Genomic DNA, 24,645 nt, shown 5'->3' with positions numbered 1-24,645 from the left:
TGGGTTGGGGTTCCGGTCGCCCTTCTCGGAAGAGTTTTCGGTGGTGGGGGCCGGGGGGCTCCTCCCCTCCTCTCGACCCGCCCGCCCACTTCCGCTCCGGGTCCGCGCGCGCCGACGCGATCGATGCGGCGGGCGCCGCCCACGCCGGCGGGGCGTCGTCCATTGGTGGCACCGACGCATGCTCCGATCGGCGGGGATTAAAAGGTGGGCCGGAATTTTTAAAAGGCGCAGAATTATCCGTCGACTCCCGGAACAGGAACCGCATCGCACGCGCTCCGGAAAATAACGGATACGTCGGTCGGCTCCCCTTCTTCGATTGGACACAGTCGACGGATCTCGTCCGCGCCATGATCCGAGGGGCTCCTCGCGTCGACGTCTTCGTCTTCGTGCTTTTCGGACTGGCCAGAGGGGCCTACCTCATCGACTTCTCGCACGTCTTTCACCGAAATTTGGCCAACGTCAAGAGAGAAGGTGGGTCCTGATCTCCCCCTCCGCTCCGTCGGCGCCTCCGACTCGATTCCGCCGCCCGGCGCCGCTCGCGCCGGATCTGGTGCCCGCCGACGCCGCTCCGGGACCAATCACCCCACTCGGGCGGAGGGGGCGCGCTCGATTCTTTTTCCATAAAGTCCCTTTTCCCTTCCGCCGGAAACCCAACCCCGTCCCTTTGCGCCGGCGGTGGTCTTCGCGCGATTTTCGTTTTGGCGGGTTGGAGACCCTCCCACTTCCTCCAACACCTTTCCGAACGGAGGCGCGAAGGGGGATCGTCGCGCCTCCGTTTAGTCACAGGTGGACAACAGGAAGAATCGAGTGGTGGAAGCGATTCCGGAAGTGGGAGGGGGTTGAGTTCGGCCACTGGGTGGACGTCGTCCTCCCTCCTCGGCCGTTCTCGAACCCTTCGGCCCGATCTACGGGACGATTACGTCTGACGGATCCTCTCGATCGATAGGATCGCGCGCTCTACCTCCATAGAAAACCGAGGGTTTCGCACGCGACGGGACGTAATCCGGTGACCCTCGACCTTTAGTTCGACGGACGAGATTTTCGAGCCACCATCCGACGTCACTAAATTTAAGGAAAACTTTTCTCGAGAGACGAACGAACGGCGGGAAAACGGTATTTGGGAAAGGGAAGAGATGAAAGCCCGGAGATACGTCATAGGATCCGTGTGCCATCCACAATCAAACCGGGAAAAGATCCCAAAGGGGAAAAGGAAGTGTTTTAGGGAAGGGGGAAGGTTTCTGGCAAATTACGTTGGAGAAAACCAACCAGAAGGGGGAATCGGAAGAGAACGACGCCGGCCATCCCCCCGACACGAAAGGTGGGTGGACGGGTTAGAAGACCACACCGCCTGAATTAAAAAATAGAGGGAACCATTGGCCTCTTCTGGGTTAACTTTAAGGAAGTTGAAAGCTATTCATTCTCGTTCTCATCCCCCCGCGCGCCTTCGTTGACACCAAAATCACCCGAAAACGAAAAGGGCCCGCAATTTCTTCCGTTGTTTCGTACGGGGTGGTCGGCCGCCTTCCGATCCGGATCCGGTGGCCTTTCTCGGCACGCGCACGCTGCAGTCGGCGGGGGTGGAACCGGAGTCCGTACCAAAAGCAATAGGTTTACTTTCTGTTCGATTGGACAGAAACAATACTCCGACGAACGAAGGTTGAAGGAAGAGGAGAAGAAACATCATCTGTGGATGTTTCTTCTCCTTTTCCTTCCAATTTTCATAGACAAACTCAACCGTCCTCCCCGTTTCTTCTCTCTTCCATCCGAGTTTTCCGCCGAAATAACAGTTACAGGCACAAAAATAAGGTGGAGAGATCGAAAATAACGATGAAGGAAGAAGGAGAAAGAAGAGGAAGGGGAAGGAAGGAGGAGGAAAGAGGAAGATGGGCGTGTGGGCGTGTGACTTCTTTGTCTTTACGCATCGAAAGTACCCACGTTCGGAGACGGAGATACCGAAAGTCGCAACATACGCCATCAGGTTGATAAAAATATAATGGGAGAGAATTGCAGTGTTACATTAATTGAATTTCCCTTCGTTACTTCCCATTATATTTGGCTAGAAAAACCACAAAAGAGACGAACAGGTAATACTACCTGTTGTTTATGGCGGCGACACTGGAAGGTCTTCCTGCTTTACGCTTTCCGCTTTCCTCCACGGATGAGAGGAAAGTTTCCTACTCTATTACGGTAACGGTGAAGTAATTTTACGTGTCTGTCGGGAGGGCGACATTCATCTCTCGCCAGAACTAGGCTCAATGCCGACGAGGAAGATTCGAACCTCAGATTCCACCCGGGATAAAGAGAAATTTGCAAAGAGTAGGAAGAACGGGGAGACTCGCAGGGGAGTTCTTTTGTTTCTTTCGTTTCAACGCGAAGTTACTCGATATTCGGGGGTTTTCCCACCGGGATGGAGGAGAAGGGAGGCTTGGGGTAGTTCGACCTCCCGGGTAACCATTCCCGTTAGATAACGTAAAGGTGGAGAAGGGCCATCACCGCCTCTATGAAGAACACGGGAAGGACAGGTTTTTCCCGGAGGAGGGAGAAACGTTTCGGCGGGAGGACGACCGGAAGACTTAATTATGACGTAACTGAGACCGGTATGAGCGGTGACGCTCCTTCCGGTTTGTCTGCATTTCTTTCTATTCCAAAGAAAATCCCGTCTTGGGCATTAAGCGAAAGCGCTTTCCGTCGCTCTCTCCGTTGTTTTTTCCGTCTCTCCCTTTCCGACTTGTTCTTTCCTCCCCCCTCACCGCGGCTTTCATTCGCTTCCTTCCGGAAGAGCGCGCCATTTCCCGAGAGTCGGATCTTTTCTCTCCTGCTTCTCCGACTGGACAAGATCTCGCTGATCCCCAGGTCGGTCTGCCACCCGACCTGGGGGGGGGGAGAGAAGATTAAGGCAATGAATCGATGGATCCGGGAATACGGACAAGGACGTTAACGTTAACGTAAGCAAATACAGTAATCTCTCGTTTACGAGAATTCGCTTTAACGGGGACGTCACCTTCGTCCTCCGTAGACGAGTTGTGTTACACTCTTCCTCCAAAACCTGGGGAGACGGCCGTCGGACCCTCTTATGATAAGTTCTGTATTGTTGTATTATACATCCTTCCCTATTATCTCCTCTCCCACGCTCGTAGTTTTTTTTTTTTTTTTTTTTTTTTTTTTTTTTTTAGTAGTCCGTAATACGGACGTACAGGGCGAAGAGCAGAAACCATTTGAAGAACCGATGGCAGGTTTAAGAGTTTTAACACGATTTTTTAAGGAAATCTTTTATTTATCAAAAATTTTATTCGAATTCTTCTCCATCTTCTACATACTACACAAAAGCTTTTATTGTCATCCAAGTGTAAAGAGAACAGATGACTTGATAACGGCGTGATGGATGACACGGCTCGTACGTTCTGTCTAACAAAGTTTAACAGTCTTCTTGATTCAATTAAGACGTTTCCATTTGGTTTTCTTGTATTACAACTGTGTATTTTGCAAAATAGAGGAGGAGGATGTGTGTTAACCACACACCATTTACAACAGTATCATTATAAATTTGAGTGGGCGTTCGCACAAGTTCGGGTATACCGGCTTTACAGAATTAAGAATGAAAATGAAACGTTAAATCGGGTACACACGTATCGGTATATCTGTCAGGTATACCCGAATAGGTGTACATGCCCGGTATACCGGACAGACTCACCTGTTCAGGTGTGTATGTAAAGAGCACGATTGTTTTTTACCCACTTTAATGCTTAATAACTCCTGCTCCTTTTGTCAAAAATTTCTAAAATTTTGCAAGGAGTTTTGTGTGTTAGGGGGTGATGTTTGTAGAAATTTTCGGGAAAATCGGACCATTGGTTCCGGAGATTTCCGGCGAATGATGTTGATTTATCGATATTTTAAATTAATGCTGAAGGACACAATTATAAATGCATATTCTCAATTACTTGAATTAATATTAGAATTAAGAATTGATTTTAATGTAAATGCTATGACTAATTAAGACTCGATTCAATGTAAACGGGAGAATATTCAATGTAATAAACAACACGGTGATAATTGCAAATTGAAATTAATTTAGATGGAAATATCAGGAACGTTCAAATTTCACCTTCTGCAAAAAGAAAGAAACAATTAAAACAATACATTCGACTCTTTTCTTACCTTTTTGGTATATTAATTGCAGAAATTAGTAGTCTTTTAACAAAATTTTCCCCCGAAAGGTGTTAGATAGATAACGGCACGGCTCCGATGTTAAAGGAAAAGTATGATTTACAGGGGCAAGCCACTGTTAATTTGAGGTGGAGAGCATATATTTTAAATTAAATAAATTAAAAATTTGATTGAAAATTGCTGCCCGGCATCCCTAAAAAGGATTTTAATCCTCTTTTTCTCCCCACGGAGACAAAAAAAGGGTTAAAATCCATATGAACATTAGAGAAAGGACGAGACAGGAAACTTGCTTTGGAATTTCTCTTCCAAGACGGCATTTTATTTATACCAGAAGTTGTGTGACATCCACGAGTGCTTTGACTGCATATTTTCTGCGGATAAAGAGTGCACGAGAGTTCCGAGGGTGGGCGAGAGGTTGCTAATTACCCGAGTCCTTTCGAAGTGGTCCCAAAAGGAACACTCGGAGGAGTTGGAAGATCGTTAGGATCTTGAAATGGGAGCAACTTTTATCCATTTTGATTATTCGAACCAGACTTTTTCCTATCGAGAGATGATTCGAATGATGAACTTAATCTGATCATGGAACTCATCTCAATTGGCCACTTGAACTTGACTCACTGGATTGGTTAATCGCGACAGAGACGTCTCTCCGGTCTAAAAGATACTGCTGCAAGCCCTTTTATATTATTAATTACAATAAGAAGCTAAAATACTTGAGGATAGAAATGGGTTTTAAAAACTGTAAATGCTAATAACGATTAAAATTTTCATTAAGTCCAACCCCACACGACATACGACACGTCATCCCCCTCTATCTCCTTACCTCTTCGACATTGAACCACGAAAATTTAATAGTATCAATGACTTTTATACACAAGCCACCGTGCCAAATTTCGTTAGTTAATCTTTACCCCATCTCAAGATATTAAACGAAATAGATGCCAACACACCCACCTGTACACACGCTAAAATGATGCCCTCCAGTAGCCGTGTGGATAAGTGGATAACACCACAGAACACTGGTAATTAGTCGTGGGTTGGCACACGGCCAACGAGTTTGCCACGTGCAGTTTTCGGATTCTCTTCACGTTCATCACACCTAAATAGGGACCAGTTTCCCACAGAAAGTCATCTCTCACTAATTAATCGTGTGTTGCGTTCAGTTCAGTGTTAATTACAATAGAAGATGATAAAAGTTTCCCTATTCTCGCCTCGCTTCCTCCTCTTCCGGTTCCGGATTTCTATGGGTGTATCTTCGGTCCAACCGGAATAGAGTGACTTCGCCCCTCGATGTTACGACGCATTCCCGGCATGCTCCACGTATAAATTTGAAAGTGCGAGGCCCCGCTTATGAATTTGAAAGTGAGACGCCCCGCTTATAAATTATGACAGTTATAATCAGATTATAATCAAGAAAGTGCGCAATCTAGTGGTTATAAAGAAGAATAAACAGCATTTGTTGCAGATATGGACACCCCTGGAGACATCGCGCTCGTTACAGCTACTTGGGGCCTGGGCAAATTTGACTTAGGGGGTCCCACGTACAGGGTTGACTTCGGGCATTTTTCTTCGGGGGAATTTCTGGGGAGTCCCCCGGTTTCCTCGATCCTCTGGAGGATTAAGTTCTGCGCTGTGCCTTCGCCAATTTAAGACCTTCAGAAATAGTGCCAAATTTAAATTTCGGTATTTTTACTAGAGTAATGAGTTCACAAAAGATTTGTTTGGGCCTTTTGTTGTTGGGGGCCCCAGACAATTGCCCTTTTTGCCCATAGGATAACGTGCCACCGCCTGAAGACACTCTCATAGCAATGAAAGATGCTCGTTGATTACGGTGCTGATTAACCCGAAGGCCTTCAATACGGACGAACTGTCGCACGATCTTCTACCGATACAAAATATAAACAAAGCAGGCTTTATAGTGATGTTCTGTAAAGGAAATTCGATCGTATTGTCAAATAGGATTCGTGCAAACTGTCAAGAGATTTCCGCATTGCCCAATTCAGAGGACTTTTCGAGACACCTATGGAAGGCAAAGAATTCTGTTCTGAATCAAACACACAAGAGCACGAGTGGTGCTTGGTGTGTAGGAAAATTGACAACCAGAAAATTTCGGCTTACTCACCCGCCGATTGGGGAGGAGATAAACACGAGAGGAAAAGTGTTAGTGGGCCAGCTGTATATTATAACGAAAATCTAATTTCATGGTCGCCAAAGAAGCAATAAATTACTGCGTTGTTAGCATCGCTACGTGCCACCGAATTATTGTATTTAAAGGGTATTTACGGCATCTGATTTTTTTAAATGTGACACCGTGATAGGCAATCGAAGTGCCATCAAGATGATATAAATATAAGAAAATACCAAACGGACCAAAAATACAGACATTAAAGCACTTTTCCTCGAGGATTATTAGTATTATTTATTAACATATTATAATTAGTACGCCCGAAGCGCCACCGAACTTAGTTCCCGAGGCAGTCATTACAACATGGCGACCATCGACGTGTCATCTACGTAAGTAGTTGATTGTTTATCACTATAACTTATTAAACCAAGCGTAACATCAAGTCGTAATATAGCAATAAGTGTTAAATTTAATGGAGATGCTCTCCGGTTAATCGAATCCGGTTAGAAATACCTTCATACAGTACATTAATTGAATCGTTATTCGAGTAAGAACGATCCAGGCCGGCGATAAGGAGGAAATTATCGAAGTGTCTTCCGTTTCTACCGATATTACGGTAATTGTTTAGGGAATCGTTGTTGAACTAGTATGGTCGATGTTTATTAATGACGTACCAGATTTCCGACGGTTCAAACGGGAAGGAAACCACTTTGAGTAAATTAAAGCGACATCCGCAATTAACCGACTCCATTTTATTATTATTATTTTTTTCTAAATTACCAAAGGAAATTTTGACGTACTTTTAATGTAATTCAACCTTTTTTCACTCCCCTACCTCTTCCTTCCGTGTGTAGAATTGCAGCAGTAACGATCTTCGAACCAGTGGCACACGTACGGTACCACCGGAGTAGGAGAGAAGGATCCGTTATTGCTGCAAGGAACAGGTGGTACTCCTTTGAAAAAAGGTCCCTTCCCATCCGTAATCAAAATCCACCGTTACTTCAACCTATTCTCGCTGGATCTTTCGCCTTCCAGTAGAAAAACGTAACAGTTACGACTATTAGTAGTGACGTTTAACGTCTTGTTTTATCAAAAGATTAGGTTCTTCAGGATCTTCCATCTTTTACTTTTCTGCCCTTTTAAGTTCTTCTCTCGTTTACGTTTCTTTATGGCTCTGTCGATGATGGAAACTCTAGGGAGAATCCCTCTTGGGTTTTCAGGATAAAGGATTTATTTGAAATTCCTTTCTTTACAATACCGAACAAATCACCGAAATGAAAAGTAACGACTGCTTCTTCCCTTAATTATATAATAATATTATTATTTAGTGGCCAATAAAAAGTTAGTTACGCTGACATCTTAACCACACAATCTCGCGTAACTGACTCTTCTTCCGATTACTCACGTCGTTACGTCTGTCGTCGCGTAACGTGATTACGAATTACCCGCATGAATTCACTTAATACGTAACGTGTGTAACGTAGGTGAAGGCCACGTAGATCTTAACGTTACATAAATCGTAAACTGGCACTCTTCTGTACCCGGTTACTTGGGGGGAGACCACGACTGTTTAACAGTACGGATGGTCCTTTACGTGTTAATGTACTTTTCTACGTGGAAATTGCCTTTATCTTTACGTCGTATAAGAAATAATCCCCGAATGTACGGAAGAAAATAGGACCTGGCTAAGCTTTACTGTACGAAACGAATTCATTATCAGCCGGAAACTCGAATCCGACATCATCTGGAGGAAACGACGTCGTTCATCCAATCGGATAAAGCGATATCGATTTATACGTATTTGTTCTCGTATCAAATTTCGTTTTACGTAACGACACGAAGGGTTTCGACGTCACCGCGCTGCATTATAACTAAACCCGGATAATTGAATTTATCCGGGTAGAAATCGATCTTCGCTCGGTCGATATAACACGCTTCTCGTTATCGATGTTTTGTTTGCAACGAAAAATACCGCTGCCTACTATCAATTTTTATAAGGAAACACACGTCTCTATTGTTTACATTAAATTGTAGAGCCCAGTACTGCAGCTTTTGACTTATTAACGTGAGAAGGAACTCGATATAACGTTGATCTATGGCAGATTCATTCTAGAGGTAGAAGTGATGATCTTACCTGCAACGGACGGTTCTGAAGGCCTTTCAAAGAATATTTACACTCACACACGCTGTCTTCCTTCGTAATTTTGTATTTTCGTTATTCGTATAAGAGATAATTATATTGTTATTGTCACAAGTGAGGTGTACTGTACGTATTCTATATGATTCTCCGTTTGTTAAGAACAACAGAACTCTGCGGTTTTTGTCACGGAATTCCTAAAAAATGTACAATAAATACGGCTGGCAGGACACTTATTATTAGTCTTAATATAAAGCAGTAATTGTAAATGTACAATACAACAACGTGATAGTTCCATCGGAATTTCTTATGTAGGGCCGCTCGGAGGTCAGTTTTTCGGGGCCTCAGACCCCGTTAACGATGTCCAAATCAGTCGGATTAGTCGGAGAATTTACAATTAAATCCCCAGTGTTTAACCAATTAAATTAGCACGTAACTTTTACATAGGACCTCCTACATCGAATCGATTCGAGTTGAAGGAGCCTACTCCTGATATTTGCTCGAAAGGGTAGGAGACGTTTCGGCGCTTTGTTTTACGTCACTCGGGCCTTCCGATGGCGTCATACTAGCCAAATCTTGTCTGTTTTCTAATACACGAACGCTGTAGACTCGAAAGGAATCGATCCCAAGAAGGGTTATTTCGTCGTACGTTTCCACTAGGAAAGTTAATCCCAAATTCGATTAACTTTACTCATTTGAATAGAACTCACTTGGTAATCCCGATCGATATTCCAATAAGCGTTATGTTAACACCTTTTCTGCCACGGGGATTAACCATCTTTAAGTGCATTAGGGGCATGACGTCACATTATTAGCACGAGCGTTGATTCATAAGAGACAGGGGAATATCCTCCAATACCGGCAAATTATCACCCTTACCAAGATATATACGTATATTTATATCACACTGCAAAAATTAGGAGTAGAAACGAGTACATTACATAACACAACACAGCAGGATATGCTCCTGTCGTGTTGTGTAGTTGCACATTATTTTTTACAACTCCATCTATAAGAAAACAGAACAAAACAGAGAAGAAAACGAAAATATCTAAACAATGCATCACCCTTTTTCACATACTTAGTGTTTTAATTGTACGGATGTAAGTAATTTTTAATTTGTTAGGATTTTCAATGCAGTACAATTGTTTAATTCGATATACTGTGTACAAGTTCTACGGCAATAGTCGATTCCATAATACAGCTGAGTTATAAAAAGTACTATAGAACGTGCAAACCTGTATTCAACCCTGTGAAGAATACAGTAAAACCTGTGTAAACCGGACTCGCTCGGTACCTAATATTCTTTCCCGTTTGACAGGTTTCCCTTATATTAAAGTTCCGTTTTAAACAGGTCTTACTGTACTTAAACTTGCCGGGGGGAGCCTACCGCGAGGATTTCATGGGAAACTGGCCACTGTTTAGGTGTTATTGACGGGAAAACATTTTGTGACAAATAACGGAAGGCCCCAAGAGTTTTTTGGATTTTTTTTTTTTGGCAGGAAGAGAAGGAGAAAGTAGGAATTAATAAATTAACACTCTCGTGTTTTCGTTACAGTGGATCCGGATAGATGTCACCCGACTCAACCGTTTCGGTGTCCTGGAGACTCCACCGTCTGCATCTCCATCCAGTATCTGTGCGACGGGGCGCCCGATTGTCCCGATGGATACGACGAGGACCCCAGACTATGCACCGCAGGTAAGACTCTCGCCCTTTTTTCACGTGACCACAAAGAAGTCCATCATTCTCTCTCCTGAGAGAGGACGATGGACTTCTCAAGCGTGACGTAATGTCCAAAAACTGGGCATTTAAAGCGTTTAAATACTCGAAATATCCCAATTCTTTCGGGTTCGTGCATTGTATTTTTCGTTTTTAACCCCGTCACGCGCGGTCGTAATTGGAAGAAAAGTAATCCTCGACTGTTGTTATCGCCGTTTCCTGTGTACTTTTTTTATTACAGTAGATCAGCGTTTATCACTGATTTCGGTAATTAAGATCGATCTTGTATCGATCCTCAATCGATAGACTATTTTACTAACGATGCACAGTGTGTACTATAACCGAAAAACAAAGGAACGTAACAATATATATTGCATCACAATATATACTGTAAACCGCGTAAACATTGTTTTACGATTGTTACAGGCGAAGAACACTTTAAGACAATGGAAGACAGGATAAGGCGAAGGAATCGTCAACACCTCCGCCAATGGCGGTTCCTTGTAACACTGTTAACAAATAACTAGGCTATTGTTTACGACGTTAGAAAACGACTATTTTTCTCGAATTTTTTTCCAAACCTATACAATTGAAACCTTATTCTTTTCCGCCATTGTTACACGCGCCAGAAAGAAAGAGGCTCAATAACCTTGATATTATTTATAAATGCAGAAACGAGTTGCTTAACTTTCCCGGCGAAAAATACTTGTGTTTAAGAAACACTAAGACACGTTACCGCAATGTTACAATTGTGTGAGACGCCCTCTGTTACGAGACATTAAAAAATAACTTTTACATTATTAATTGCTATAAAGAGGGTTAATTTTGAAGGTAGAGAGACGAGTCCGCTCCCACTCGATATACGACACGCGACCACCTCTATCTCCCCACCTCTTTGACCTTTAACCACCAAAATTGGGTAGCACGAATGACCCTTGTGTACAAGTTACCGTGCCAAATTTTGTTCCTTAATCTTTATCCCATCCTGAGATTTTGAACGAAACAGATAGCAACATATGCACAAAAAACACCCATCCAGCAGAGTCGGGGTTGTAATTCATGGACTGTATCTTTGTAAGATGCCAAACCAAATATATCTTGTACTGTACTGTGGGAAGATTTAAAAGAATTCGGCGATGTCTGTGATTTAATAATGGAATAAGAAGAGCAGAACGTCTTCAATCTGATAAGTTGGCAGCGCTTTCACGCGGCTACAGCTGTTTTTACATGGAACTGCCATAAACTTTTGGCTCCGGATGAAGGTATTAAGATCGATGAATGTGACAGATATTCGTTGGATCCAGGCAAAAGTATTAAGATGGATGAAGGTGCAATACAGGAAAACCAATCGAATTATTTCTGTTGTGCCACTCGCGGACTGTACACGCATTTCGAAGCGTAACAAAACAAACAGAAGAGTGAAAGAGATGGAGATGCAATTATTTTGTACGCCAAAATGAGAGGATTTTAACACCAAAATCTTGTTTAATTATAAAATTAAATGCATTTTATCCGAAATTTTAATTTCTTATGAAGATCCAAATGATCCTGCACGGAATTATTCTGCGTAGAGTTAACTTAAGCACGAATAACTTAACATTTTTAAGGTAAAAATAAACCGGGAATACACTAATTTATTCCCTGTCGTGAGGAGACGACATGACACTAAAGCTATGCAATAATTTATGATAAATGCATATTTTATTAATACTTTCCCGGCTGTTATATATAACGGAGGAAAAAACCCCAAAATGTTTACATTTTTTAAGACTTAGGACACATTGAAACGTTGAGAAATGCGAAAAAATCGGGGGCAATTTATATATGTATGGATGTTAGCGTGTCTGTGTTAGCGCACCCCTCATTGTTAGGCCTGACAGGTGTGATTCATAAATAAAAGACATCCCTGCCTTAACCCAATTTTGCAGTTTATCGGTTGCTTATTCGAAAGGAGATCGTGGCATTTAGGAAGATTGTGTCCATGATTATAATTTGATCTGCATCGAATCCTTGTGTAACGAGTATTTTCTTTAGGGTTGCACGGTTGACTGTATTTAAATCAATGGTAAAGGGAAAACTGGGGTGTTCTGCAATGCAAATTCTTTCTAGTAGAAAATCTAAAAGTAAGATACCACAAAGATGGCGTCTAGTGTAGTGGCAGTTGCATACATTTCAACGTCTCTACCCCGGATTTTATCGGCTCTCGTGCCACTTTTATTTACCCGGCTGTTATGTATAACAGAGGGAAAGTATAAAAATTGATAATCAATACCCTTCTCTCCAATACTTTTACATTTTTGAACTCGAGAACCTTGAAACACCAAGAAACTTTTTAGAATTCTGAGGTTTTTTCTGTACGTTTGTGTGTGGAGGGGGTGCAGCGAGATTTGTGGTAATCGAATCAGGAATTATTTACGTATTGTCTGACGTCGTCAAAGAGCACGTAGCTCCTTATCAGTTTGGTCCATCCTTATCAGTCCACTTATCACGGCTATCGAACGTGATAAGTGTTGCCACGCCGTTATCGAAATCGAAATCTTGCGAGATTGCCGTGGAACCTTCGAGTATCGTAAACCCGTCGTGGCGGACGGCCATTGGAATAGCAATGCAACCCGCAGCCCACGAGGTCCTAAAATATGGCACCTTTTGGAAAAGTAATTTGGCTTTCCTGTCTTCTTCTGCCAAGTGCCATTGCGCCACCTTAATTAAGCCGATACACGCGACGAGAATAAATTTTCTAGGCCCGTTATTAATTTGCATATCATTAGCATCCCGAAATGCACAAGACCCACTCGCTGCCCGCATCCGGAAAAGTACAACATTGTTACTTCACAATACTGAATTTAAATGTGCTGCTATGGTTACAAAATTAAAACAATAGTCGAGACAATAATCACACGTAAAAGCTAAATATTAAACGAAAGTAAAAAGTTGAAATTAAACATTTTCTCATTAAAAACCTACTTTCTCTCCTGCTTTTTTCAACCTCCCTTTTAAGTATCCGACAGTAAGCGGACAGACAAACGACGTTCTATCTTGCTCGACACGTTTTTTAACGTCTCCTTGGAATCTTCCATCCGTTAGTCATACGAGAATCCAAATTTTTCGTGAAAGTAATACATTAGGACCCACAAATTTACTCGTGTTTAAGAGAGAGAAATCTTTATTGTTAGTACAATGGAACTTCCATTAACGGACACTACCGAATAGCGGAAAACCCCTCTACTTAACGGACATTTTTACAATTGGGATATCTATTATATTTACCTGTAATTAGCGGACGAATGTCTCAGACCCGATAGTGTCCTCTATTAGGAGGTTGTATTGTATATACTTTTAAAGAAGTCTTCATGGCAAGTCGATTTATCATTTCTAACCTGTACCTTACTACATAAACCAGGAAAATCTCCCATTAATAATGAGATCTCTTTGTATATTCTAAGAACAAATAGAATATTGTGAAGTGACGAAGAAATCGGGGGCATTATTACACGAAAATTCCTTGCAAAACTCGAGGCTTTCACTTTGGTACTTAATATGTGACTTTATGTACTGTTGTATTCGGATAAATCCGGATTTCCGGCTTTGTAACTACGTAACTAACCGCTTACGTCACTTCGTAACGTAACGTTACGTCTTACTTTATTTCATTTTATCGAAAGAATGAGTAGGTAGAATTTTTCATCCACACTTTCAGGTGTACCTGTTCGAGCATACCTGTACGTGTATACCAAGTTTTATATGCGTGTATTGTTGCAACAATCACTTCTTTTGTCATTAACTTCGTTCTACGAGTCACGTCACGAATAACGTGGGAGTAACATTCGATATTTTCCCGTAAAGGTCAATCATATTTTGACAAATGAGGAAGGATTAACGTTTGCATACGTCGTAACGACTGGCTGCAACGGACGGTTACGTCGTCATCCGAGCGCCAAATCTCCCCTTTTGTCAGAGTCTTATACGAATTATTTAAACCGAATCCATTTTCAATATGGCCACTTCTCTTCTGTTTTAGTATCGTGCCTCATATTCAAGACAATTGTTTTAAATAATTGGAAACGAGATGGGTTCTTATTTCTACTAAAAAACGCGCTAGTATACGCCCCACACTATCCATACACACTGTCTGTATTGTCGAATATAATGACCCTCTCTCTCTCTCTCTCTCTCTCCCTCTTGTTCTATTGGTCGATTCGTCGGCACGTCGTTCACACGGCGTAAAGATAGAACAGATTGCAACTTGGACATCGTTCTGCGACGTTATTTCGAGGTATTTACGTGGAACGGAAGCAACGTTCAGGCTTCTCGTTTTACGTAGTCGAGCCTGTTTTCTACGTACAGGCCTGCAATTTACAAATTGCAGGCCTGTACAGCGGCAAATAGCAGGAACATCGACATTAAAAAGTAATGATTTCATACAACTAATTCAAGTTTGAACGATCGATTTCACATTTTTAATTACTTCATTAAATGTGGAAAAGCTTTCCGTTCACCGCACCGAGTTCCTACCAACTTGTTAATCAGTAGAAAGCATTTCCCTGCTCCATATTTGATTTAAATTTCAGTAAATTAAAGTCGACGACGGTCACCACACCGGATTCTTTTCGTAATTACTGTAAATCGTGACGACTCGAGAACGTAGTAACCAAGATTACCAACCCGTAAGAAGGTTTGACGTAGATTCTACACGTGTTTTTTAATATCTGTGTGGAGGCGGAGACCGGTATTCGATCGCGCATCCGATTTTAACGTTACTTTATACAGATAATCGCTAGAGATAGCGACTGTTTTTGTTGCTAGCGAGACATCGTAACCGATTAATTGACAGCGATAACGATCCAAGATGGCCGATAACAGCAAATTAGTAATAATTCCGTTATTTCGCATCTATTTATTAAAAAAAGAAAGGAAAAACAAAAATGGCGCATCGCTTATACCAGTCGAAAATCGTTCCGCATCGTGCTACTTCGTTGCTGCCATCTTGGATTTTTCTTCTTCCTCTCTTTCCGCCGTTCTGATTGGTAGGAATATTTTACGCTAGAGAAAAAAACTGGACTACCAGCGACTAAACACAAACATTCTCCGGAAATGGCGTCACTAATGACTTTCGCTTGATCTGTTGCGAATCGCGCTCAGTGTGAACCGACCTTTAGAATTGCCGCAATTCTTCTGCAAACCACTCAAAACTAAATAATTAAATAACAATTTATTGATTTGATTATTTGTCTCCAACCTTTGTTTCTGCTGACGCTCACGAGACGTTGAAATTTTCTCCGTTGGGAAAAGGTTGAGTTAACGAAATGTGCTTCTATATTTGTTATTTCTGTGTGACGTTGATGGCTCCCTGTTTTTATAGTCCATAAACACAGAAAAATCCCATTTTCTTGAAGTTAGGAACAAAGAAAGGACGGAATATATTTCGAAGTTTCTCTTGATAAAACTGGATGTTCATTATTAATGTGTTGCCAAAATGGCATTACCAAAATGGCAGTTTTTTTTCGGATGGTGAAGAGTCTTTTGCTGTTTCGACGATACCTTTGAACTATTCAAAGTGTTTGCATTAAAATTTAATGATTGGCTCTGTTGGAAAGCGATCGTGGAGTTGTTTTTTCTTCTTCTTCTTTTGTGCTGAGAGGAATGGTCTCTGTTGAACTTGATCTGTATCAAAGGATTAAGTCTTTCACCCTTTAGTCTTCACCTCTACAGATGTTTAAGTGTATTTACTTGATATGCAGCAAACAAAGCGGAAACAGCCAAACAAAATGACATTTTTGGCGATTTGCGACGACGTTCTGTGATAATGTAACGAGACCATTCAAGAGAACCCCTTCATCCCGTCTCTCTTTGTTCTTTTCTTCCTTTTCTTCTTCTCTCTACCGCCTCTGTAGCGTATTCTTGTTCATTCGTTACCCATTTTCCTCGTGTACTCTCTTATGCCCTTTGGCTACACAGGACTGTCGAGAGCAGGTCCAATCAGGTATTGCCTAGGGTTTGCAGAATGACGGAAAAAATCGAATATTAATTAAAACATATACCACATATATGACGTCAGTTGCGTGTTATCCCACGAGTAAACCCAACACGGAGCCCAAAATTAATCTATTATAAGAAAATGTTCCCTCAAAGATAAACGTCTGAAGTCAACACTGTACAGTACGTGAGGCCTCCTAATTCAAATTTGCCCGGGCCCCGTGAAGCTGTAACGCGCCACTGTATGATGTAGTTTACTTTTATTGACTGCAGGCACCATACCGAGTTTTCGATCTGGCTACATAAAAACGGGCACGTGCCTCTTTATCTTCCCTGCTCGAGGGGGATGTAATAACGCCAGATGGTCACGACTCTCCGAGAAGAGCCTCTACCAATCACTGCCAGAGCAGTAGCAGACTACTGACAATTAAGTGGCAACTCTGACCAACCGGAAGCGGTCTTAGTGGAGGTCAGTCGAGAACACCGCGAGGCATTAAACTACAATATTAAAGTAAAATTTCCGTCCAATTCATCCCTAATTTCTCTTAAGAATTCCGTTAGAAAAGAGAGATTTCGTCTCCTAAAGAGAGGAAGGCTGTGTGACGTTATCCTACGGGCAAAAAAAAGGACAATTGTCTGGGGCCCCCACCACAACAGAGGGTCCCAAACTAATCTTTTACAAAAACATATTCCCCGAAAATTTCCTCCGTAGAATAATGTTCAAAGTCAACACTAGTTTGCACGGGCCTTATGAAGCTATAACGTGCCACAGGGTAAGGATAAGGCCAAATGTTAGAGTGGACTGTGGACTTTCATTGTTGCAAACAATAGAGATTTCTGTCCTGTTGTTTCTTTGCATTCTATCGAAAGAAAATTTTTTCTCGAGACATTTTATTGATTTCTATGCTCTTTCTGTTTGGCAAGTGTATCCTGATAAAGAGAGAACCATCTTTTCAACACTCCCAGCAACTCTTTTCACTGTTAGATCTTAATAATACAACTGTTTAATCTTGTAAAGCAATCGGTGTTAAAGTCCCTTGCGATAGATCGAAGACTCAAAAAGGCTGGAAGACAAAAGGGGTGTATATATATATATATATATATATATATATATATATACACTAAAAGGGGCGGTAGTCCAAAACACTGTTCTAAATTTAGTTCTAAAGGGGCCCAGGCAAATTTGAATTAGAGCCTCCGTGTACAGTGTTGACTTTTTCCGGTTTGCACTGGAAGTTACGTTATTTCAATTCAAAAATGGTCTTCCGAAAGCTGTTAGATGACCGGCACGACACCGTCGCTAACAGGAAAAGTATGATTTACAGGGGCAAAACACAATTTGAGATGGAGAGCGTATATTTTAAATTAATTATTTGAATTGACAAATTCAGAGGCATTAATCTTGACAATTAGAGAAAGTTTGTCTTATAAACAGTGTAGTGTTTTCACGTATTCTTTTAATTGTCTTCCAAAAATCTGGATGATCCTGAACTTTCTAAATTGATGTTGTAGTAATTTGTTTTTAATCTCGTTATATTACTTCTTGTTTATGTTGTTAAGTTATTTAATCGATTTGTAATTTCTGCAGTGTCTTCCTCTATATATTGAACCAGTTTTTTCTTTTTTCACACAGACCGTTTTTTAATCATCTAAACAGCGCTTTTATCCATGTAAGGTATTAAGCGGTATTTTCATAATTTATGACATTTCTTTTGTTGTATACCAGAAGAAAATTTTTTTATCTATAGTATTTATTCAAATATACATGAAAAACACAAACTTTACTCCAAAAAATGTCTGCAGTTTCATGTATAAATTATTTAAATTTCCATGAATATCTTTCCCGACTTTATCCTAAAAGATTTTTGTTTATCGAAAGCTGTTACATGAGAGAGGGAAAGTATGGCGATCGGTAAAAAAAAATGCCCTCGCCCCAACATTTTGACATTTCAGGACTCGAAGGACCTTGAAACAACGATCAATTTCATCCAAATTTTGTTTTTTTTTCAATATTTATGGATGTTAGAGCGTGTGTCTGCGGGGGGCACGATTTTTCTTCACCAATTTAAGGTTTATTAACTCCCGTACCCTTTGTCGAAAATTTTTGAAACTTTGCAGAGAGGTTCGGATATTAGGGGAGAATGTTTCTGGAAATTTTCGAGAAATTCGGACAATTGGTTCGGGAGATACGGCTCCACAACCTTAATATCTCCTGAACTAAGGCAATGATAACAAATATTAGGAATGGAAACTAAAGAATGCTGGAAAAGATTATCAACAATGTTGCCAATCTTTTCTACAGGTTACAATACCCGTTTTACCTTTATAATGGTCTTTCCTTGGACGAAAGACGATAAGAGGTGTAATAATCTATAGTCTAACAACGGAGTATCTTCCATTTTAAATTGTATATCATTAGTCTGACGTTTGATAGAACGAAGTGGGATGATTTTTATCGGCAACGATCTATAAATTAAACTGTAAAGAGATTAAATTAGTGAATTCTTGTTACGGTAATTTAACTATCTTGTGTTGTATTATACCGTCCATTAACTACTTCTATTATTTAATTTTTTTTAATGATATACTTCTTATTTCTTAGTATAAACGTTTGTTCGTTCTATTCCGGGACACGCCATTTTACGAAAAGGATCAGTCGGTCCTACTCGTTTCCGCTTGGCCTGGCCGGAAATTTGATCGCGATTTTCCACGCCGCGATCGAATCTCTCGCTCTTAACTTCCGCTTTTCCTTAGAAAAAATGCTTTAATCTAACATTTCCTTTTATCCTGTTTTTGTTCTGTCCAATCCACGTCGTAGCCACACCCCTTCCGGTCTTCGGACCGCCCCAACGAGTAAAGTATTTGTTACGATACGGGCGTAAGATGCCACGAAACGAAGAGGGATTCGCCCCTATTGTCTTCTCGCGTGTCTGGAGGGATGAATAAAATAGCCGCTTTGTTTAAGACAATTGAGAGATCTTTCATCTTTGGCATCCAAAATAGACGGGTTTTTTTCGTCTTTCGCCCTTCCTACTCTCCGGTCACCCTCAAATTCCCCCATCCTTTCATTTTGAGCGTTGGCAGTTGGCCGGGAGGGCGAGGGAAGGTCCATTTGCGCGCTGGAATTTCGTGGGCGGTAGTAATTCCGGTCGATTGCTCGTCCTAACTTTTATCCGTGCCATTCGGAGAGACGGAACCCCCCTCTTTTCGCTTCGGGAGTTTGGGGACCACCCACAGCCGCTCGGAGGCTGTGGGGCGCGACTTAAGAGCGAGATTTGATAGCGAGCTGCGACGAGGGAACGTGCCTCGGACTTTTTCCAATTTCGCAGAAGTTTTTCGCTCCCCTCCCCTGTGTGTCTGTCTGATCTTTTTCTTTTTCTTCCCGTAGCCAAGCGACCTCCGGTGGAAGAAACTGCTAATTTCCTTCAGACGCTTCTCGGCAACCACGGACCCAATTACCTGGAGAAACTGTTCGGAAACAAAGCCAGAGATGCTCTTGCGCCTCTTGGAGGAGTGCAGAAAGTAGCCGTGGCTCTATCGGGTCAGTATCACCTCTTGTCATTACTTTATTATGTCGTAACTTGGTCGCTTGAACGTATTATAAGTCTTGATTCCACTTCCAATTTCGTTAGCGACAGCGACGAGAGATAGCGACAAAGATCCAGAATATAAGACTACACCAAGCTGCCAACTAAAAACGAACACATCAAACAATTAGATGCGCTGTCGCACTTTCCAGCGTGGGGATGGACGTCAGAGCGCTTAAAACTAGCAAGTGGAATTAAGTCTTCACGCGTGCGTCGGAATCGCTTCTCGCGCCAGTTTAACGGTACACTGTAAGCGTGCGGAACGGTATTTACGTCACTAAGAACCGCATAAGTTTCCAATCACGTGATTCCTATAAACCCGGAAGAAACTAGCGTAAAATCAATTAAAGGAAACAGGTTGGAAATTCGTTCCGTTCCGCGACATATTACAATAGCCACGTGCAATATACCATACACACGACTAACACTTAAACCAATTATACGTGTCGTTATTTATAAATGCCGCGGACTTGCCACTTTTCTATTGCTTACGTGTTGCTTATACATACAAATAAGGGGGCAAAGTATTGTTGAAAGGCCGTCTCAACAGCATGAGTTTGCCTTCGAATTATCCGTATAACGCGAGAGGTAGCCCTATTTAAATGTTAGACACGTGTCTGACTAGTTTCCCCGAGAAAGTCTTTCCGGGCGTTTGTCAAGGGAAACTCTTCTCTCGGAAGATGGTCTACGTGTTGTTTTGCCTTGTCTCGTCGATCCCAATCACGAAATTTCCATCACGTCATCATTTATCGTATTTTAGTATACTTTTCAGTTGTCGCGGACTTCTTTCCTTGCAGCATTTCTCAATAATGTGAGAATAATGGAGCATTTTATAGCGTGTTCCTAGTTAGACGTAGTATCAATATATACAGTATACAGTGTACAGGCTGTTTGTTAAGTTAACGCTAACCTAACATGCATGCATTCAAATTATCGACCTTACAGTTGTGATACCCAAACAGTTTATTGTTTCTGTGACAACAGAAAACCCTTCCACAGAGTAAAATGGATGACAAAGGTAAATCTTTTCGTAATTCATTTGTGGGAGTTTGGTATTAAATCTACACGGACTGCCTTATTTGTGGCCGTAGAGAGGAGGACAAGAACAGGGGATTTTTCCTGAGAAAACTTAGGAGGCTGTAGTACCCCTATAAAATTATTGTTATCAAATCTTTAAGGCTGCTTTTACTAACAAAAAAACATCCTACGCATTTCATTTAGTAAAAAACAAAAGGCTAAATGGGCCCGGTCTACCTCTGGCACCATATAAGCGCTCGAAGGCGTTGCTAGTGTTTACAGACATCTTCAAAGTAAGCTGTTTCTGTCTGTGCTTGACGAATGTCACAGACGTAACCAATAGTCGCCCGGAAGCTAACTTTTGTGATGTCACCGAGGGATTTCGTCGCTGCAGCTTACCCTTCGCTCGTTCCTTGTTAATGAATATCTAACCAAGACCGGCATAACAATGCTTCGTCAACCTCTTTATCCTTCGATCTTGCTTCCGAAAGGTTTCTTCTTTTCCATAAAATAGCAGGTAAGAAGGAAACCGCGGCTACAGAAGTCATTAAAGACATTATAAAAATGACTTCCAGGACTGTTTTCGTAAGCTGTACGCACACAGACAGAAGTGTATAGCTACAATAGAGGTGGTGTAATTCAAGTGAATTGTTAATTAAAGGATTCTATGCCATACCCGTACCAAATTTTGCACGACTGCTCTTCGACACCGTAGAGAAAATACTGCGTGATCCCCACTCCCGACCACCTCTAAAGTCCACCCCTCTTAACATCAATTTTTTGTGTTTTTCAGTTTCATTATTGTAAATACTTGTGAGTAGCGTAATTTAAGACGAGGATACACGATATCCTATTGTATTTAATCGAGAAGAAACGCTCGATATCTGATACCGTATGTGGGTAGTGTACTTTATCGATTAAAAATAAACTCCCGGTTCCATTTAAATAAATGAAATTTGTTTCCCTTTCAGAGAGCGAGACCATCGAAGATTTCGGGAAGGCGTTGCACCTGATGAGAACCGATTTAGAACACCTGAAGAACGTCTTCGTGGCGGTGGAGAGCGGAGACATGAGCCTCCTTAAGTCTCTGGGAATTAGGGATTCGGAACTTGCTGACGTCAAATTCTTTCTGGACAAACTCGTCAGTACCGGCTTCATGGACTGAGACGGGCACCATCCACTTCCTTCCATTCCTTTCTTCACATTTTCCGGACGCCATTTTGTTTTTTCAGACCACCACAAAAAATTTGGAGAGACATAGAGAGAGACAGAGAGAGTGAGAGAGAGAGAGGAGGAAAATTATCCTGTTCTAAATTTAAGAAACTCCATTAAATCGATTTTAATCCATCCCAAAACACCACAACCGAAACGAAGAAGAATAGGGAACGTCGAAGAGGAGCCAAGCCGCCAATTAAGCACAATATTTATTTTTTCTCCCTCCCCCTCCTCGTGTAGGTGTAGATATCAAAACTAACCAGAATGGGGGGGAAATTACGTTGGCACCCGCTCGCCCGACACCATCCGAAAACGATAAAATCGCCGACTCTACCCGAAAGTTAAAAGCTTGAAGCGTGTATTAAATGTCTAGAATTGGGTTGTGCCTCCTCTTGAAATTCCTTATTCATCTTTAAATATCGAAAAAGTCGTGGAAATTGTCCTCCACGCCATACGCAACGATCGTCTTACAAACAAAAGAACTGTTGTTTATTGTTAATAGTTGTGTCGATATTCTATGAATGTCGTTTTCTGATATCTTCGTGGCAAAATCACGCGAGACTTCACGGCTTGTTTGTATTGTTTATTCTTTTATCTTCTCTATCAACTTGTTAAGTTGTCGATATTCCGTCGTTAACCACGTCAGCAAAATATCGAAAGAAATATCCTTTGTATAGCATATAGATAGAAGATAAATTTTATGTGTAAGATTATATAAATATATACAAAAATATATACATATATATAGAAATATCAATCTGTATAATTATGCAGTATATTATATATATCTATCCGTCGTTGTATACGATCCTTTGTTGGTATCTGCATCGATTGTTATAACAATTCCTTCTTAATTTAATTCTGAATTACACAAATTTGAAGCCTGGTGCATGAAAGAAACACAATAAATATATTGACTGCATTTCTTTTCTATTTATCCTTTGTAAAATATTAGTGTTTACAGAGAAAAACGCCCTCTTCAGATCGGGACGAGTTAATTGGATCCAGAAAGGCAAGTGACGGCATTCCTCGTGTGTGGCTCCAAACCTACTTGGAGGGGAGCAACGTCCTTCTTTTACAAGTTACTTATTAGAAAGACCGCCGTAATCATCCGCGCATTATATAAGGAAAGATTAGGCAATTTTCGGGGTGCACTTTTTACTTTGCCTTTTGTGGAAGGCGGGGATGGAGACGAGGAGGAATTACCCATTGGAACGAGGCAAACGTGTTGCCTGTGACACATCGATATTGTCATTCGGGGCAAGGCACGCATTCGCTCCGTGAATAATTCATGCGTTGTATTGATTGGTTACACGCGCTTAAAATTTCGTTCAAGTTAATATTTTCCAGGCCGACGGATAAACGTGCCAGAGAACAATAGAGTGCCCTTCATTTTGAATTTTTATCGAAGGTAAACCTCTTTAACGACCGAAATATTAAAGTCGCGGATGAAGATGACGCTTTCTCGACGCCGCGATTTAAATTTAGGGTGGATTTAACGGATCAATTGACATTATTATTATTATTATTATTAAAACACGGTCTTATGAAATTCTAGACAAATATAACCGCGCTCCGATTGAAAAGTTGCGGCGGCCGATTCGCACCGGCCGGTTGTTGCTGCGACATCCTGCCCGTGCGAACCGACAACTTGTAACCTGTTTGGCGGTTTCTACAGTGGAAACTGTCCTCTCGGCCATATTCGTTCGGATGTACGCCGACAGAGACGTCGTCCGGTGTTCGATCGATAAGATCAAAACTGTTTTCGTGTTTGCAGGGAGAAGACAGTTGTTTGCTTCGCATTTAATCCTATTTGCGAGATCGATATGGAGAGCGCGGCTCGACGCCCGACTCTACCCACGCTACAATATCGATTATCGATCCTTGTCGGGCAGAAACCAGAACAAAAGAACAAAACCGAAACAGGTGGCCACCATAGGTAAAAGCGGGGTTTCGATGATGAGCCGATTCCGCACCGGATATTCCGCAGGCGCAGTATATAATGGCCGACTTCGTTTATTTTCGCTCAACTTAGTGTTTACGCGGTGTTCTAATTAATTAGTAAAACTTCGGAAGTTGTTAGAAATACAATTAATTGATAAACGCTTCCGTCGATTAATCTACTGCAGGGTTGCCAGATGTCCCGGTTTTCCAAGATTTTCTCGGATTTTTTTCAACTGCTATCCAGAGACAGGGGACTTTCTTCTAAAAAAAACACGATGAATGACGGAACTTCATTGCAGAAATACACTTCTAACAATAGCGGATTACCCAATAGGTACACTAGGGTCTCGTCGTCTGGAGGGGCCTGAAAAATTACTTATAGAAAAATTAATACGCCTCCAAAAGTTTTATTTCTCATCACGGCAAGAACAGCGTCATCAGGTCTGAGCCTGCTCTTTAAAGGCACGTAGGCCTTTTTTTTTAACTCTTTCCGCCCTGTGGGCACTAAGAGGGCCTCTTTTAGTAGGCCCATTATGGGTTCGGCCAGGCCCACAATGGGGCGACCGGGTGGTGAGGGACGGGGCCCGACATATCCGAACGGACCACCCCCCGAAAAATTCCTGGGGAAGGCACGTAGGCCTTAAAAGAACAGGCTTAGACGAGATTTTATTATAATGCCCGCTACTTACGTCTATTGCAAGTCTTAGAATTGAAGCGTTCCAGTATCTTCATGAGAGGCCTCGAGTACTGTACCCGGCAATAC

General features: G+C 41.7%; 1 protein-coding gene across 1 annotated transcript; it reads left to right on the top strand.

Moving 5' to 3' along the window:
* The first annotated feature begins 222 nt into the window (after positions 1–222).
* LOC136971677 (IDLSRF-like peptide) lies at positions 223–22,860 on the top strand. Its single transcript, XM_067266148.1, has 4 exons — positions 223–471; positions 9,985–10,125; positions 19,508–19,660; positions 21,695–22,860. Exons 1-4 carry the CDS (start codon positions 348–350, stop codon positions 21,886–21,888), a joined length of 612 nt encoding a protein of 203 aa, XP_067122249.1. The 5' UTR covers positions 223–347; the 3' UTR covers positions 21,889–22,860.
* The last annotated feature ends 1,785 nt before the right edge of the window (positions 22,861–24,645 follow it).

This window comes from Centruroides vittatus, unplaced genomic scaffold (assembly GCF_030686945.1).
Source record: "Centruroides vittatus isolate TY-2023 unplaced genomic scaffold, ASM3068694v2 contig_2682, whole genome shotgun sequence".
In the NCBI taxonomy this organism is placed as follows: Eukaryota; Metazoa; Arthropoda; class Arachnida; order Scorpiones; family Buthidae; genus Centruroides; species Centruroides vittatus.
This window is presented reverse-complemented; position numbering and strand designations above follow the sequence as displayed.